The sequence below is a fragment of the Chelonia mydas genome, chromosome 12 (assembly GCF_015237465.2).
Source record: "Chelonia mydas isolate rCheMyd1 chromosome 12, rCheMyd1.pri.v2, whole genome shotgun sequence".
NCBI classification, from domain to species: Eukaryota; Metazoa; Chordata; order Testudines; family Cheloniidae; genus Chelonia; species Chelonia mydas.
In genome coordinates, this window is record NC_051252.2 from 34,766,363 (window position 1) to 34,784,191 (window position 17,829).

At 45.3% G+C, this 17,829-nt stretch overlaps 1 protein-coding gene and 1 long non-coding RNA gene across 5 annotated transcripts in view; one reads left to right on the plus strand and one right to left on the minus strand.

Annotated features, from left to right (window-relative positions):
* Positions 1-17,829, plus strand: part of LOC114019385 — a 32,365-nt gene that overhangs the window by 9,584 nt on the left and 4,952 nt on the right. The window contains exons 4-11 of one of the 4 annotated variants that reach the window (XM_037877899.2): positions 1,598-1,666; positions 3,264-3,377; positions 4,713-4,828; positions 6,029-6,084; positions 9,645-9,697; positions 11,530-11,657; positions 12,066-12,123; positions 12,939-13,089. In XM_037877899.2, the coding sequence (XP_037733827.1) occupies positions 1,598-1,666; positions 3,264-3,377; positions 4,713-4,828; positions 6,029-6,084; positions 9,645-9,697; positions 11,530-11,657; positions 12,066-12,123; positions 12,939-12,954 (610 nt within the window). In that variant the 3' untranslated portion in view covers positions 12,955-13,089. Of the gene's footprint in view, positions 1-1,597; positions 1,667-3,263; positions 3,378-4,712; positions 4,829-6,028; positions 6,085-9,644; positions 9,698-11,158; positions 11,508-11,529; positions 11,658-12,065; positions 12,124-12,938; positions 13,096-15,707; positions 15,877-17,829 lie in introns of those variants that run through there. The other 3 variants (XM_037877896.2, XM_037877897.2, XM_043525986.1) reach the window with 3 other exon arrangements.
* On the minus strand, positions 1,523-14,846 carry LOC122462522. The gene is made up of 3 exons (XR_006285100.1): positions 14,525-14,846; positions 9,147-9,289; positions 1,523-1,808 (listed from the first exon to the last, which is right to left on the minus strand). It is a non-coding gene; the product is annotated as an uncharacterized LOC122462522 (long non-coding RNA).

Consider the following 17,829-nt stretch of genomic DNA (forward strand, 5'->3'; position numbering starts at 1 on the left):
GTTAGAATGGTTACATGGGATAAATCGTGCAACTACAAAAGAGATTTCAGGACAAGTTGTGTACAGCCACTTACAATAGCCTTTTCCCCGAAGCTCAGCTAAACTCTGCGGAAGCACAGGCTAGAGTGCTGTCTGGTCAGGATAATTTAGAAAGCATAGCACAGAGTTCGAAACAGTGAGTTCCATTTCTGATTATCACCTTCAAGTCCTATTCAAAGACAGCACCATACCACCCAATAGCTTACTGTACAAATGTTTACATTTAATACAAACAGCTCAAGCATTTTACCCAGTACTTGGAAATATATTTAAATAATTTTCTATTAGGTAATAAGCCTAGCAGTGTATTCTTCTGATATCAACTTTAACAAACTCTGCTGTTGATATCATGCAAGTAGAGTTTGTAACATCTGCATCACAATGAAGGGTTTCAGCCTAACATTTACATTTTACTTTAGCACACATGCACTCATTCTTTCCCCTCTGATCTTCTTCAGAGATAACTTCTGGTGTGATCTAAAATGTATAGTGTCAATGATAAAAATTTCAGGCAACAGCAAGAACTGAAGTGTCTCTTATCTTGTCCATATCCAAACACTTCTGCCTAGCCAGGAAACAGGAAAAAATGTGGTCTGGGGGAGATTCTTCTGCTAGCCTACTCAGTCCTTTGGTGACAGATGACTTGCTCTCTTGAGATTGTGTTTCAGATGGGAAATCTGTACCTAAAATGTGACTGGTTTTGAGGCTATGGTTGAAATGTTCAAAAGCATGTAAGTGACTTAGGAGCCTAACTCTCACTTTTGACAGAGATGTAGGCTCTTGGAGCCAGATTTTCACCGGTGCTTAGGTGCCTCAAGATGGAGATAGGCCCCAACTGGAATTCACAAAAGCAGTTGAGCATGTTAATTGCCTATTTGCATCTTTAGGCCCCCAAATAGCTGTGAGGATCTGGGCCTAGGTGGCTGACTTTCATGGACTACATGCGTAAGTCACTTTTGAAAATGGAGCTAAGGCTCCTAAGTCACTTGGGGGGTTCTTGAAAATTTTACTCCAAGCCACAACACCAGACACATATTTTGGCTTTGCATTATCATTTAGCCAAGTCCCCGGAGAACATCTTGTAGCAATTATATAGAATAATTCTCCATCCTCCACAAGATCAGATTGGCTCAGCTCTCACAATGAGGATATGACTTGCAGAAGTGCCAGCCTATAAAAGTTGGCTACCTATGTTGGCTTCACAAAAGCTGTCAAGCATGCTTAGTACCTATAACACTTGTCTTTAGATTTTTCTGGTTTGCCTGCCCTGCCCAGATACAGAAACAGGTGATTTTAACAAAGCCCTTCCTCCCTCTCCATTGCTACTTTCCCATTCATTGGACTTAAACTAATTAAATGTTGCGATATAAAAGCATATGGGTTACACAACAGCTCAGTAAATGAAAAGGGAGAAGTGGAGGAGGTCAGACTAGATGATCATAATGGTCCCTTCTGACCTAAATATCTATGAATCTATGAAAAAAAATGTAAGGAATGTTGGTAAATGATGCTGCTGATATAGAAACAAGGCAAGATAACAACACATTTAATCTTCCAGAAAGGGACCATATCGGCATCAGTGGAATGAAGAGGAGGGCGAACTTGTCCACGTTAAATTCTCTTTCCAGTAAGAGCATGGCAGTTTGATGGATCCATTTATTTTGTCAGAGTATAAATAAGAAGTTGTGGGCCAGATCTTGACCCGTTATAATTCTGCTTAAGTTGGGCATGGACCTTGTTTTGTCCTTCAACTCAGGGTGAATTTCTTCCTGTATGTATAAAAAAATTCCCAGTTAAATTACTAAAATCATTTATTGAGGATTGGCCTGATAAATACAAATCTATTACCTAATCATTGCCCGAGTGTTCTGTTAAGTGATTTGTCATTTTATTAACTCACTACAGCAAAAACTTTACTTATATTTTGGAACTTTTAATTTAAAGGAAAGCTGCTATATGCTTAATTGTCAAAGTTAGGCCTTCTTTAAAAAGTTTTATAGTCCCATAGGGCATCTAGGTGCCACTATTTATATATTTTCTGTATTTGTGCAGAAGAGGTGGGTAAAAAAAAAAAAGAATAATGAACAACCATAGTTTATAATAAGGCTGCTGTGGCTATAACCATCTAGTTAGGAAAGAGAATACAAGCTAACTAAAATGGAGCCACAGTCTGCTTTTGCCTATCTATGGACTTGGAATTTTGCATGCATATCCAAGGACGGGATTTGATGCATAGCGTCAATGATAGAAATATATACACAAGGCATTAAACTGAGCAGCTCCGTGATGGATTGTGTAAGAAACAGATCCAATGTCTGCATCATAGCAAGGGTCAAAACTGGAGGGGAAAGGAATGTTTTAGTCTAGAGTTAGAAGCACATTTTTATAGGTCCCTTAAGCCCCCCCACAACTTTCCATCTCCCTTAAGCAATCTGTAAACTGGGAAGAATCAAGCTTATTAAAGATGATCTTGAGTAATATTCAGAATATTTTTTAGTTTATTAAGATTGTATTTTCAGAACTATTTTTTTCTAAGGGCTGTAGTCTCCAGAGTACTTTGATTATACACACAGAGCCAACTCTTCATGTAACGGCTTGCTGCTTTGATATGCTGTTGTCACTTCCCAGCAGCATAGAAACTATAGGCAGATATAACTGTGTCTTCACTGTGGACTTTTGCCAGTACATACATGTCAGTCAGGGATAGTATGTCTTCATACCCCAGACCGTCATGGCTTTTTTGTAGTGTAGAGTTGGCCTGTGTTTGATTTGTGGTTCCCTATTCCTCCTGATCTATAGGGAGTGGCTACTCACTTTCCATCCAAATTAATCGTCTGCTGACAAAAGTACATGGCATTTGTGCTACAACATGGGGCGTGTAAGTTACAATAGATCACGAGAGAAAACGAGGCAGCAGTATCGCAGATTAGAATCTTTTGCTATCCCCACTGCCAAGTCAACTTGATGAGTAATTAGCTAACATGTCCTGCGCTGCTACACAATAATTGCACCTTTGCATCATGGTTTCTCCACTGTTCCCTTGTTCATTTTCCTAGAGAACAGAAATATCTAGAAATATTGTAAAAATCAGAAGATTCCAAGCATGAGAAATACGAAGGCACAAATCCTGCCGATAAACTGAAGCTTTGTCTGAGTCATGATTGCAGGGTTTGACTCAATACAAACTGAAAACTGATGAGACTTTCCTTTCTCTTCTTTTGTAGCTGGACTTCCTTTTCAGATATATTTGACTTTAACCTTGACAGTCACCCTAAAGTGTTTGCACATGCCATTGCTTTGGAAAAGTGGAGTGCAGAATTCTTCCGAAGAGTCAAAAAGTGAGAGACAGTTTTAACTCTTCTGGGGTTGATGGTAACTTTTGCTTTCCTAGCCCAGCTAATATTACCAGCTAGTTTTGCTGCAGACCAATTCATAATAAAACTGATCAGATACAGTCAAATTCTGTGTAAGTTTCTGCCTTTGTTCTGAAGGTTGTGTGTATTTTTTATTATTTTATAAGAAAATAATTTCTTTTAAATCTGTATATTAAAGAACTTTGCTCCTCACAGCTACCTCCTGGCCTAGATGAATACATAAGGTAAATTTTTATTGTAATATGTGGTCGTCACCCGTAAGGAGTCAGCATTTGCCAACAGTTGCTACGCACATAATTTAGACCCTGATCCTGGTATGCATTCTGTGCAGGTACCAGCACTCACATGGGATCCCATTGACTTTAGTGGGGCTTCATGTGAGTGCAGGGATCTGCCCTTTGTAAGAACAGGGCCTTAGGTGGCAAGTTCATTGGGGCAGGGACCATTTCATCCTTGGTGTTTTTTTACAACATCTAGCACAGTGGGATTCTGATCCTGATTTGACCCTTTTTCTCCACTGCCTGGCACCTGGTGTAGGCAACTGTGTGTCTGTGAAATGAGTAAAAAATGCTACCGTCTTTTCTGATATGGCAGCGTTTTACACCCACTTTGTGCAGGGGTAAATTACTACACAGTTACACTGAGGCAATGTCTAGGGCGTGTGATTCGCCTGCTCGTGGGCGCAAACACTCGCCCTAGCTCCCCAGAGTTTAGATAGGAATGTAGCCGTGGGAACAGCAGTGGAGGTTTGGCTGAGCCCGGCCAAGTACAGACTTGCCTGCAACGGGTGCTCAGCTCAGCCATGTCACTGCGGCCCGTGCGACTGTCCATTTATACTCAGGCGCGTACATGAGCAGGGGAATCACAACCCTCGCTCACACCGTAGACACAGCTGATAAGGCAGAGAAGAACAGGCCTAAGAACATTGTCTCCCTGGTTCTAAGGACAGGGAAAAACAGTGAGATCGTTGTTGACAGATGCTGACTTTTAAGTGACAACTACTGGACTGTCGCTTTTGTAGGGAAAAAAGAGGGAGGGGAAGAACTTCTTCTCGCCTCAGGGTGTCTTTTCGTGTGACCTATTTATAGGCTGAACGGTTCGTAGCGATATTCTTAAAACTCAAAAATATGTCTGACAACTTGCAGCTGGGATCCAGATGTTCTGAAATCTGTGTGTCTTTCATAACAGAATCAACCCTTTTCTGACTGGGGTTCGGGGAGTGTGTTTGAATAAGAAGCTTTGTTTCTTAGCTGCAGGATCTTTACCATCCTCCCCCCCCCACACACTTTTTTTTTCCAGAGATGGGGAACAACATTCTCGTTATGAACAATGGGGCCAGTCTATAGGAGAAATTGAAATTGAAGGTCATGAGAAGAAAGAGGTTTCTATGAGAGGAGTTCGGAGCCACTCTTATGGTAACAATATCCTGAACGATTCAATTATGTGGCAGCCTAGAGGTTATCACTTTGGCTATTAAGTATTGCAGCATGACCCCTCTTAAGTGTGACTTGTAAAATGACCTGTTTCATGATTAGATCTAAAATTGTTTAACAAAAAACGTTTTGCAGCTGAATTTATGATATGCAATGATCAGAATCTTCCCACTGCAAGCTCATTCATGATTTCTCACTTTAAATACCAAACAAAGCTCGTGCTGGAAGAACACACTGTCTTGTGACCTCCCAGCTGCATTCCTTTAGCAAAGGGTGTGCCTAAAACTTCATCCCTCTCCATGGCCCATATGGCTGAGAGACAATCTGAGAGGCTGAAGACTCCTTCTTTGTCCAACCCCACAGTCGGAGCCAGCTGACAGCTCTGAAATGGTGCTAATGTCTGGCTAAGGGGCCCACTAGGGTCGAAGATTCCTTCCAGCCTTGCATGTAAGCAGTGTGTGCTCATGGGATGGAGGGGCCGTGAGTGGGGTACATAAGGCCCTACAACCTCCCCCCACACAGGTGTTGTTTGTGGAGAGCTCACTCTGAGCCTCCCTGATTCACAGGACTCCCTACCTCCCTCCACTTCAGCAAGGACGTCTGCTTCTTCTAGGCAGCATTAGCCTCTGTGGTTCCTGCACAATGGGGAAAGGGGTTTAGGATCCATGGAAACCCTTACCATAGCTGCAGGCCTGGCCCCAGGATTGGTGAGGTCAGTACAGAGTAAGGGGGCTACACTGGCCTATTGATACTAACACAGTTAAGTATTTGACTTAGTTCTAAAGAGCTTTCCTGGTTACAGCAAAGAAGAGTCTATCCTGTGGGGGTCATGCCACTACCTAAGGGTCTGTCCTCTGAGCTGCACTGGGCAGGCAGATACCTACAGCCATATAGCCCTGCTTGCTAGCTTGGGGCCTTGAACAAGTTAAAGGGGAATGTTTGGCCACTAGTTATTATTGTAGCTAATTAACATTAGTCAGGTCTAAAATGAAATCCTTAATAGGAACAGTTTCATTGATATTTCTCCCTATAGGCATTTTTATAACCTTAGTACATGATTGCCTGGTAGAGCATTTCTCTGGCTCAAGATAAGGAAGCCAGATACCTTTATAGAAATGCTTGTACTTAAAGTGCTCAAGAAAGGTAAACTTTCAAGCACATATTCTCAATTTTTTCCCCCAGGCATCCGAAACTGGGCTGAGATTTACCGATATGTCATGATTTTGATGCATTGTGAGGTAGGTCTTATCGTGCCTTTCAGCGCTCTAGAGATCAAATGCAAACTTCACTCGACTTGTAGGATATGTCTGAACATCCAGAAGCAATATCCTAGGAGGAAATCAAATATCATAACAGCCACATCTTTAGACCCTGCCTTTTAGCAAGTTGTCTCGTTGCCAAACCTATCATTAACACTCACTGAACTAGTTCTCAGTAGCACATGCTTGCTGGACTCTGACCTCATTAAGCATTTCTGAGAGATTTGTTTATACAATGAACACACAAGAAGATTAATGGTAAATGATCAACTTGAGATAGTGACATTGTGCAATTTGCTAGGTGCAGGGGTGGTCAGTTGCCATCCTCTGAGACATCAGATAATGGTTCAGATCCTCTGGTCTGTCTGAGTTGTGCTTGGCACAGAACGCCTTCCACCCCCCCATCCCTCCCTCCCACTTCAAGCCATTTTTAAGTTCCTTCCATTTGGTCTGACCAGTCCCATGCCTTGGTACAAATTTGAGCACTGCTCTAATTTATGCTTGGCTGTCACAACCCCAAGGGACTGCTCCTGCAGTTGGGATGCCCCAGCCACACACCCTTTCCCCTAGGATTGCCAACTCCTGCTCCTTTCTCTGCCCCTTCCACCTCGATTTGAGGGTGTGGCACAAAGTTACTGTGCAGGCTCTATTCCACCTGGGGATTCCCGTTGCACAAGGGAAATCTACAGGGGACTGGAGCTGCACGCTTTACAATAACTTTGAAGCTTCCGAGTGTGCTACTGAGAATGAGTTCTCAGAGTGTCATTGGTGGGTCCTGCAGCATTAGTTGCTTTCTCTCGAAAAGTTCATGCATGAGGACTCTAAGGAAGTGGCTGTTAATCCTTTTTGAAGGTTATATTTCATTTCCTCGAAGGGTGTGCGTCTGGGGGATAAAAAACCACTCTTGCCATTTTCCGTGCCTAGGGAAACTGCTTCTAAAACATCTGTTTGTTTCCTCTCATGTTTCACTCAAAGCTTTATACATCTTTATACATCCGATTCTGATTTGCAACTTCTCTGTTATCAGGAGCTTCACCACAGTCCCACCCCTGAAATAGCAGGAGGGAGGTTTTATAAAATGTCCTTGTATATAGGATCCCCCCAGAGTGCACTTAAATTTATTTCCCTAGCTTCTCAATTTCTCGTTCCTCCTTTGCCAGACAGCTTGTTTTGATCTGGCTGTGGGTCCCTGCAACACACTGCCCATCTCTGCCGGTGACTTCTGGGGACAGATCCTCAGCTCCTGTAAATTGGCACGGCTCCTTTGATGTCAATGAACTTGGAGTTACCCTGGTTTAGGCCAGCTGAGGGTTTGCAACGTTCTAAGTCGGCTCCAAAATAAAAGTCTCTGCAAATATTTCCATACTGTTTGCTCAGCTCTCTTTCCCAGGCTACATTTGTTGTGGCTATGCTGAGGGAATGTGCGGAAACAGCCTGGTATGAGCAGCTGGCCTAGTGGAATTATTACCGAGGGGAATCCAAGCTTGGGCATCTTGCCAGGCAAAGGCTTCTCAGAAGGCATCTCCTGTGTTGATACAGGTGTAGGGAATTCCAAAATGTCAGCATTTCAAGAGATAAACTGCCAAGCAAACGAACAGAATGAGAGGGCTCAATCCTACCTGGCCAACATCACTGCATGCCTTGTAAAATCTTGTATGCATGAATGAGCATCTGCCTTGAGTAAACATGCAGCATTGTGCAGATGTGTCATAGGGTAGGACCGAACAACCGGATTATAGGTTCTTATCACCAGGTGATACCCCCACAGCAATTTGTTTACAGTTACTGAGGGTATGCCTACACTGAACACCTCCCCATCCTCCCTGCAGTGAGTCTCAGAGCCTGGATCAACTGACTCATGCTACGGGGCTTAAAATAGCAGTGTAGACATTCCTACTCTGGCTGGAGTTCACACGCTGAAACCAAGCGAGGGTCCAGGCTCCAGCCCCATAGCGTGAGCCCAGGGCAGTTGAGCTGGACTCTGAGACTTGCTGTCGTGGGTCTGTTTTTTGCAGTGTATACATACCCTCAGAAGTTAAAATTATTTTCACCACATCCTTTTGATTAGAAGCCACCCATGTGTTTGCTCTGATAGGAAGGAGTAAGTGTTTGACTGGAAGAGTGTTGGCATACCCTTCCTTTGTGTGTATATGCAACTCATGATGGGCTGAAATTTACACGATAATTGCAGGAAAGGAACGTACTCTAGAGCAGGGGCGGGCAAACTTTTTGGCCCGAGGGCCACATCGGGGTTGCGAAACGGTATGGAGGGCCGGGCAGGGAAGGCTGTGCCTCCGCAAACAGTCTGGCCCCCGCCCCCTATCTGCCCCCTTTCACTTCCCGCCCCCTGACTGCCCCCCTCAGAACCCCCGATCCATCCAACCCCACCTGCTCCTTGTCCCCTGACCGCCCCGACCCCTATCCACACCCCCTCCCGTGACAGGCCTCTTGGGACCCTCGACCCATCCAACCCCCCCCCACACTCCTTGTCCCCTGACCACCCCCTCCCGGGACCCCCGTCCCTAACTGCCCTCCCAGGACCCCACCCCCTATCCAACCTCCCCTGCTCCCTGCCCCCCCCCCGGACCCACAAGGACCCCACCCCCTATCCAACCCCCCTGCTCCCTGTCTCCTGACTGCCTCCTCTCCCCGAACTCTGCTCCATCCAACCACCCCCTGTCCCCTGACTGCCCCCCTGGGACCTCCTGCCCCTTATCCAACCCCCCCCCACCCTTACCATGCCAGTGGCAGGACTGGCTTATTGGAAAGCCTGGGAGGTGGGTGGGCGCAAGCCGCAGCAGCGTCGCTGCAGGGCAGAGGGGACAGCGAGGGAGGGGCTGGGGGCTAGCCTCCCCGGCCGGGAGCTCAGGGGCCAGGCAGGACGGTCCCGTGGGCCGGATGTGGCCCGCGGGCCGTAGTTTGCCCACCTCTGCTCTAGAGCCTTAGAATCCAGGTAGGGGCAGGTATGAAAAGAATAAAGGTGCATTTGCTTCTTTATTTAACATTTTCCCTATGTTTTCTCAGACACTTCTAGTCCTTACTTCTGTGTCGGCTTTCATTCCTTACTGCTGCTACTGCCTGTTCTCATCGTCTTGCTCCTGCTGGCTGCGTGGTCCTTCTGTGATCCCTTTGGGTATCCTTCTCCCATTCATCTCCAGGGCTTCTTCCATGCAATGCCCTTATGCTAGGCCAAAACACATAAAACCACATAAAAGCCATTAAACATCACAGCTGCATCAAGGTTAGTCCTTAATGTGTCTGGTTTGAAGTGTCTGCCTCACATTTACTGAATGCTCTTCATGGGAAATATAAAATGTCTAGTACTTAAGATGATATATCAAGAAAGTTTGGCGACATGCAATAGTAAAATGCTGTATACGCATGGTCTTCTCTGGAATCTCTCATTTTAGGAGATCAGCGGCTTTCTGGAAGAAAAGTGACAAATAGGAATTATGTTGACTGGTAGCATCATAAACTCAGGGGTCTCATCTGCTCCAAGCAATGAGAATACTTTCCCAGCTCCGCTCTTTTTCTTGCAGGGTGGGACGTCAGCACACTTAACTGTTGTTTCCGTACCAGCAACTACAACACAGTAAGTTCAAGCAGTCTCTGGAACTTATACCTGCCTTCTTCTGCACTGGTATGGCCAGGTTTTCTTCCAGACCACAGCCGGCCCTTGGGTTTTGCCCCCAAAGTTTTGTGGTTGCAAATAATCATGGGTCCAGCTTTCGCCTTCAGTTATTTGCAATCTCTGTTTTGATCATTCAGCTGTCTAAGTATATGATTTATTGGCAGATGACCACTTCCAGACATCCAGGTTATTTTATGTGCACTTGCAAGTGAAAGATTGGAGGCAAGCATTCGAAATCTGGTCGTTTATAGTCTGTGTGAGACTAATGCAGCTATTAAGAAGAAAGTACTTATATAGCATCTGAAATCTCAAAGCACTTTACTAACATTAATAAAATCTCACAGCAACTTCATGAATCAGGACACATTATAACCATTTTACTGACGGGCAAATTGAAGTGGAGTGGTTAAGTGAGTTGCCCAGAGGACACAAACAAATCAGGAGTCATTGTGGGGAAATAAATCCAGGGGTCTCAGTCTTTTTACACGGAGGAATCAGTTTACAGCTTAAAGGCAGGCGGTGTAAAGTTTCCGGTGAAATGGGCTAGAGAGTATGTTTTCAACAAGTATCCTCTTGCAATGCTTAGACTCAAACTTTAGAACCCCTCTTCCTGGATTTGATGACTTCTGGATTTTTAGCTTAACATCATCTTTTCTCAGGTTCTTCACAACCCTTTCTAGCCAGCCCCCCAGCTCTGAAGTAAAGTCCATAAAAATTCCCCTTCCCTGAGGTTCATAAGAACTGCCATACTGGGTCAGACTAGTGGTCCATCTAGCACAATATCCTGTCTTTGATAATGGCCAGTACCAGAGCCTCAGAAGGCATGTACAGAACAGGGCAATTTTGGAGAGATCCAGCCCTGTCTTTCCCTCTTGGCTTCTGGCAGTCAGAGCTTCAGGGTCTCCCTGATTATGGGGTTGCATCCCTGACCAACTTGGCTAACAGCCTTTGATGGACCTATTCTCCATGAATTTAGCTAGTTCTTTTTTGAACCCATTTATACTTTTGGCCTCCACAACATCCCTTGGCAATGAGTTCCACAGGTTATTTGTACATTGTGTGAAAAAGTATTTTGTCTTGTTTGCATTAAACCTGCTGCCTATTAATTACATTGTGTGACACCTGGTTTTTGTGCTGTTATCTATTCATTTTTTCCACACCATTCATGAAATTATAGACCTCTATCATATCCCCTTAATCGTTTCTTTTCTAAACTGAACAGCCCTAACTTCTTTAATCTCTCCTCGTATGGAGCCATTCCATTCCCTTGATCATCTTTGTTGCCTTTCTCCAAACTTTTTCCTGTTCTACATTTTGAGATGGGGTGGCCAGATCTGGACCGTATTCAAGGTGGGGGAACACCATGGATCTATATAGTGGCAATATGGTATTTTCTGTCTTATTTTCTATATCTTCTAATAGGTCGTAACATTGTCAGCCTTTTTGACTGCTGACTCTTCTATCCAACTGGCTCTTACATCCCTTCACTGTCTTCCTCTCAAGAGCCTCACTGTAAGTCTTGCCTCTTGCCTACTCTTTGTTCAAGAGAGCAAAGAGATCTTTAATTTCCTTGCTCCCTTTCCCAGCATGCATTACCACCCATCTGCAGTTCCCAGGGTTCCTTTGGGAACCACACATCCTCAGTTCTGTGCTGAATCAGAATTAGCGTGGTACTGCCCTGTAGCCTCCCTTAAAGAGCCAGCATTCTGTTCCATGAAAGAGGTTGTTCATTTTAATTGAGCATCGGAAACAGTGGCCTGCACCAGGCGTGTTCTGTTTTTTCTTTCTCTCAGTCTCACTGTAGGTTATGTTCTTTTCCCCGATGGGAAGAAGGCTGGCATTGACTGGTCCAACGCCTCACTGGCTGAAATGGCTGATGATGGTATTATCAGAGATTTATACGAAGTCAGTTTCACTGCAGGTAAGTTAAAGGAAGTCAGACCATCTTCAGTTTTTTCAGAACTAAACAAAATGCTTTAGAGTCTAGGATAAAATTTCACTGAATTATAAGACAGGTACAAGCAAGGGGAATTTTGCAAGATGCGCTATTCGATTGCTGTATTTTCCAGAAAGCTCATGTACAGAATACAAGGAGGGGGAGGCCAAAATCAAACTAACAAGCATGTCCCCACTCCAAACCAACCCAGTCAGCAGAGTTCCTAGTGCTTCTAAAATGTTCTAGGAGTCAGGGCCTTGAGTCAGAGCAAGTAAACGTATGGTTAGAAAAACAAAGTTTCTAGGGCCTAGGTAAGGCTTGTGATGTGGGGGGCCTGCAGTCAGCATGTCTTCTGGTCTCCTCTCTCACTAAGCTCCCTTTTCTTGTTTCTAGGGCCTAACCCCAAGGGTGGGGCGGGGTGCTCCATGATTGCACCCAGTCTGTACTGGCTGTAAGTTCCAGACTGTCTCTTCAAAAAGCAGAACACCCTGCTACAAGTCACTATTATAATTGTATTGATCCTATTTCGGTTTAATTGTGTGTGGTTACCTCTCAAAGGGTCCAGCTACCAGACTCTTTTTGACCTGCAAAGACGTACAGGGTATGTCTACACAGCAACTGGGCATGCACTTGGGCTTGGGTTGCAGGGCTGTTTCATTGCTGTGTAGACTTCTGGGCTTGGGCTGGAGCCCAGGCTCTAGGACCCTGCAAGGTGGGAGCGTCCCAGAGCTCAGGCTGCAGCCTGAGCCCCGTGAGCCTGAGTTGGCTGGCATGGGTCAGCCACGGGTGTCTAGTTGCTGCATAGACATACCCACACATGTGCTTAACTTTAAGCATTGGAGTAGTCACATTGACTTCAGTGAGGCTATTGGAGTGCTTACGGATAAGCACATCTGAAATTCTTTGGTGGCCAGGAGCCTCAGGTAGCTGTACTAGACAGGATTTCAAATCCCCAATTGTGCTGAACATTCCTGTGTTGCTCAGGTTTAACTAGCTGGGAAATGAGTGTGGCAATTTCCAGTCTCCCTTGGTCAAAGCTCACATTTTGGCTTGGGAACCAGCTGCTCGAAAACACCTAGAATGGTGGAGGGCCAAAGAAGCTTTAGAAAAAATGTTCAAAATGTACACAAAATACTTAGAAATGTTTTTTTAAAAAAAGGTTTAGGGGTGGGGGAACTGTATGAAATCAACATGAAGCTAGTTTCATCTTTACTAAGTACTCTGTCATATGTTCAAGGAAACCTGCCTACATTTTTCCTTCCTAAGGTGGCCAGTTCTTTGAGGTTCGTGCTATACTTGACAAGCAGGCTCGCCCTGTGGTATATAATGGTTTAACCGGGGAAGGAGTATTCCATGAGTGCATTGCTGATTTCCAACTGAATCAAACAGTCCCAGGCTGGGGCTTGGTTGAATTTTATTACAGGTGAGATCCTGGTATACAGGAGCAGAGAAATTATTCTTATACTGAGAACCGAGTGGAGACAGAAAACAAATATGCTTTTGAACAAAAGTCACACATGAATTGCCAGCCTTGGCGTTCTCTGTTGTTTGCTTTCTGTGAATGTTTCCATAAGCACCGTTTGTTCCAAAGAACATTTTTGCAAAGCAAAACTGTCCTGAATACTTATGCATGTATTCTTGTGTCTATGTGTGCACCACGGGCTTGTGCAGCCATCTTTGAATCTCCAGCTGGCTTGGTGAGTTGGAAGGCCATCCGCTCTGGGAAAATGAACGAGGCTATGTCAAATTGGGTGGCCACTCGCATTATGTAAATAATGAATCACATTTGCCATTCACAAACAGCACTTTAACCATCTCAAGGCTGAAATTTGTTCAGCCGAAAGATTTGTCAAACAACTGCAAGTAGCAGACAAAGTATGAATAAACTCATCGTTTGTTCATGGATAACTTTGGTCACAGCCCTGGTAAAGCTCCCCCTGCTGGCCATTCACCAGGCTATTGAATTGGGCCCACATGCCGTGTGGCTTGGGTCTTGAGCAGGGATGAAAGTAAGTCAGGACACTTACCAGTACGGGGCCGGGGCGGCTCTGGCCCCTGGAAGGGGCGGGGCCTTGGGCGGAAGGGGCGGGGCTGGGGGATCAGCATTCCCCACCCAGTCCTTCCAGGCCGCCTGGCCCGCGCCGCCTGGGGCTCCCATGTTGATTTAAAGGGCCCAGGGCTCCGGACGCCGCTGCTGTGGTAGTGGCAGCGGCGTCTGGAGCCCCAGGCCCTTTTAAATCGCCGGCCCCAGGGCAGCTGCTCCCTTTGCCCCCCGCCCCCCGCCCCTTGGTGGCGGGGGTGGCAAAAGGGGCAGGGACGTTAAAGCGCTGCAGGGTCTCCGTTGGCGGCCCAACTGGTACCGACCCTACCAGCAGGGCCGCTGCCAGGGGAGGCAAAAGGGGCAAGGACATTACAGCGCTGCCGCGGCAGTGCTTTGATGTGGGCTGGGTATGGGCCGGTGCGGGTTCTTACCAGTACCCAGTACCGGCCTGTATTGGCTCACTTTCACCCCTGGTCTTGAGGAACACTCTGGCAGTGCAGCTCCCCCATTTTGCACTGCCTTCTGAGAACGGAGAGCCTAGGATCCAAATGCCTAGACCCAGTGACTTAGGCCAGCTCCCCCAGAATCCCCAGTTGCTTAAGCACACCCTTTCTTACAGCTCCAGCCTTGGGGTCACTCTGGATGACAGTTTACTGCTCCAGGGACACATCATAGATAAAGCACATAACTCCCAGACTCTGCAAAAGGGATTTTAAAACAATTACTCTTTACTTGAGACAGCACAAGAAGTATATAGGTCTAAACTAAACAACACAACATCTCTATGCCATCCCTGCCTCTGTTTCCTTACCATTCTGGAGTGTTCTTCAGGATTTGGAGCAATGTCCTTTCAGGATCCCAAGTCCCTCTCTCCTGCACCTCTCTCATTATGGCTCCTCCTCTGGAACATGGAGTTCTCCCACTCTTCCAACCAGCTTCTTTTGGCTTGGCTGGTCCCATAGTCGAAGAAGACCCCCTCTGCTATGAAAGCATGTTCTTCTGTTCCTCTCCTGCCTAAGCATCCCTTTTCTCTGAGTCCCTCTGGGTTTTTAAGTGTGAGCAGTAGCCCCTGGTTTTTGTGTTTTCCTGTTGGGGGATTTTCCGTTCTCCACTCCCCTGCAGATAAACTTGGTTGAATGGGTTTTTCAGCTCAGGCATCCCCCTTAGCATACCCACTGTTCAGCCAGAGCCCAGCTGTTATGGTTAATCACTTCTTTTTGTTTACTCTGTGACATGTCAAGGACCCTGTCTGCCCACGGTTGACTCACTACACAGTGAGGCCTTTGATGATACAGCAGTTGTATAAAATTAACCAGAATTCATAAACTGTGCATAGACAGATTACTCAAATTGTCACAACTTGGGAACAGGAGAAAAGGATACAGTCACCAAATGCCTCCTTCACTGCAAGTTGTTCACTCAGCTGTGCTGAGAAGTATGATTATTTCTGATTCCCTGGAGAATCCAGTAAAAGATTAAGCCCAAGTTTTTCCAAAATTAGTAATGATTCTTGGGACTCAATTCCAAACACCTTAAAGGGTCAGGATGTTCAGAGGATGGGTGCTCAGCACTTTCTGAAAATTGGACTCCTTTAAGGTATCTAAAACTGGACTCCAATGGAACATTAGTTACTTTTGAAAACTACAGTCTAAGACTGTTGCCAGGTAACCAGATAGCTCATTAGACTCATAGACTTTGAGGCCAGAAGGGACCACCATGGTCATCTAGACCAGTGGTTCTCAACCTGTGGCCCGTGGGCCACTTGTAGCCCAATCAGCACACAGCTGCGGCTCATGTGACATCCTCTGGGCCGTACAGGTAATATATAGTGTGCATGCTGCCCACAATGGTAAATAGGTTGAGATCCACTGATCTAGCCTAACCTGCGCTGAGTGACGTATTTTTGAGAATGTAGTATTCATGACAGAAAGGCAGTCTTACTCCTTGTCTTCCCTACCACTGTGGCATAACATGCATCGTTTCTGTACTTCTAGAGATACACCTGGGCAGCTCATTCCTAATTCTGGCTCTAGGTGGAAGGAGCCGTCCGTTCCTGCCAGCTCCCAATTCTCTGAAGAGCACTCTCAATGCATCGGGGATGTGGCAGGCAAAGGAGCGCAGCTAGGTCAGCTCACATAGTTACAGAAGCAGCTCGGGAACAAGGTGAGTTTCCACAAGGAGCCAGCATCTTTCATAGAATCATAGAATATCAGGGTTGGAAGGGACCTCAGAAGGTCATCTAGTACAACCCCCTGCTCAAAGCAGGACCAATCCCCAGCTAAATCATCCCAGCCAGGGCTTTGTCAAGCCTGACCTTAAAAACTTCCAAGGAAGGAGATTCCACCACCTCCCTAGGTAACACATTCCAGTGTTTCACCACCCTCCTAGTGAAAAAGTTTTTCCTAATATCCAACCTAAACCTTCCCCACTGCAACTTGAGACCATTACTCCTCGTTCTGTCATCCACTACCACTGAGAACAGTCTAGATCCATCCTCTTTGGAACCCCCTTTCAGGTAGTTGAAAGCAGCTATCAAATGCCCCCTCATTCTTCTCTTCCGCAGACTAAACAATCCCAGTTCCCTCAGTCTCTCCTCATAAGTCATGTGTTCCAGTCCCCTAATCATTTTTGTTACCCTCCGCTGGACGTTTTCCAATTTTTCCACATCCTTCTTGTAGTGTGGGGCCCAAAATTGGACACAGTACTCCAGATGAGACCTCACCAATGTCGAATAGAGTGGAACCTTCAGCTCTCCAGTTTCCAGGCTGTGGAGTTTTGCAGTGACATCTGTGTGTTGTTATAAATGCATGTATGTGACAGGTCTGTCTTAGAAACTTGAGCTATATTGTAGAATCATGGGACTGGAAGAGACCTGGAGAAGTTTGATAATTGGGTCCTATATTGAACAAAGCAGAGTGCACTGGACTGTCAAAACAGATATTTGGAGAGAGAGTTTCATAGAATCATAGGACTGGAAGGGACCTCGAGAGGTCGTCTAGTCCAGTCCCCTGCACTCATGGCAGGACTAGGTATTATCTAGACCATTCCTGACAGGTGTTTGTCTAACCTGCTCTTAAAAATCTTCAATGATGGAGATTCCACAGCTTCCCTAGGAAATTTATTCCAGTGCTTAACTATCCTGACAGTTAGGAAGTTTTTCCTAAAGTCCAACCTAAACCTCCCTTGCTGCAATTTAAGCCCATTGCTTCTTGTCCTATCCTCAGAGGTTAAGAAGAACAATTCTTCTTCCTCCCCCTTGTAACAACCTTTTATGTACTTGAAAACTATTATCATGTCCCCTCTCAGTCTTCTCTTTTCCAGACTAAACAAACCCAATTGTTTTCAATCTTCCCTCATAGGTCATGTTTTCTAGACCTTTAATCATTTTTGTTGCTCTTCTCTGGACTTCCTCCTGTTTGTCCACATCTTTCCTGAAATGTGGCCCCCAGAATCGGACACAATACTCAAGTTGAGGCCTAATCAGCGTGGAGTAGAGCAGAAGAATTACTTCTCGTGTCTTGCTTACAACACTCCTGCTAATACATCCCAGAATGATGTTCGCTTTTTTTGCAACAGTGTTACACTGTTGACTCATATTTAGCTTGTGGTCCATTATGACCCCCAGATCCCTTTCTGCAGTATTCCTTCCTAGGCAGTCATTTCCCATTTTGTATGTGTGCAACTGATTGTTTCTTCCTAAATGGAGTACTTTGCATTTGTCCTTATTGAATTTCATCCTATTTACTTGAGACCATTTCTCCAGTTTGTTCAGATCATTCTGAATTTTAACCCTGTCCTCCAAAGCACTTTCAACCCCTTCCATCTTGGTATCATCCACAACCTTTATACTTTAAACTTATCACCTTATTTTCTTCTAGAAGTTTGCAAATTGATTGCTTCATTATTTGCTCCATTATCTTTCCGGATACAGAAGTTAAGCTGACTGGTCTGTAATTACTCAGGTTGTCCTTATTTCCCTTTTTATAGATTGGCACTATATTTGCCCTTTTCCAGTCTTCTGGAATCCCTTCCGTTTTCCATGACTTTTCAAAGATAATCGCTAATGGCTCAGATATCTCCTCAGTCAGCTCCTTGAGTATTCTAGAATGCATTTCA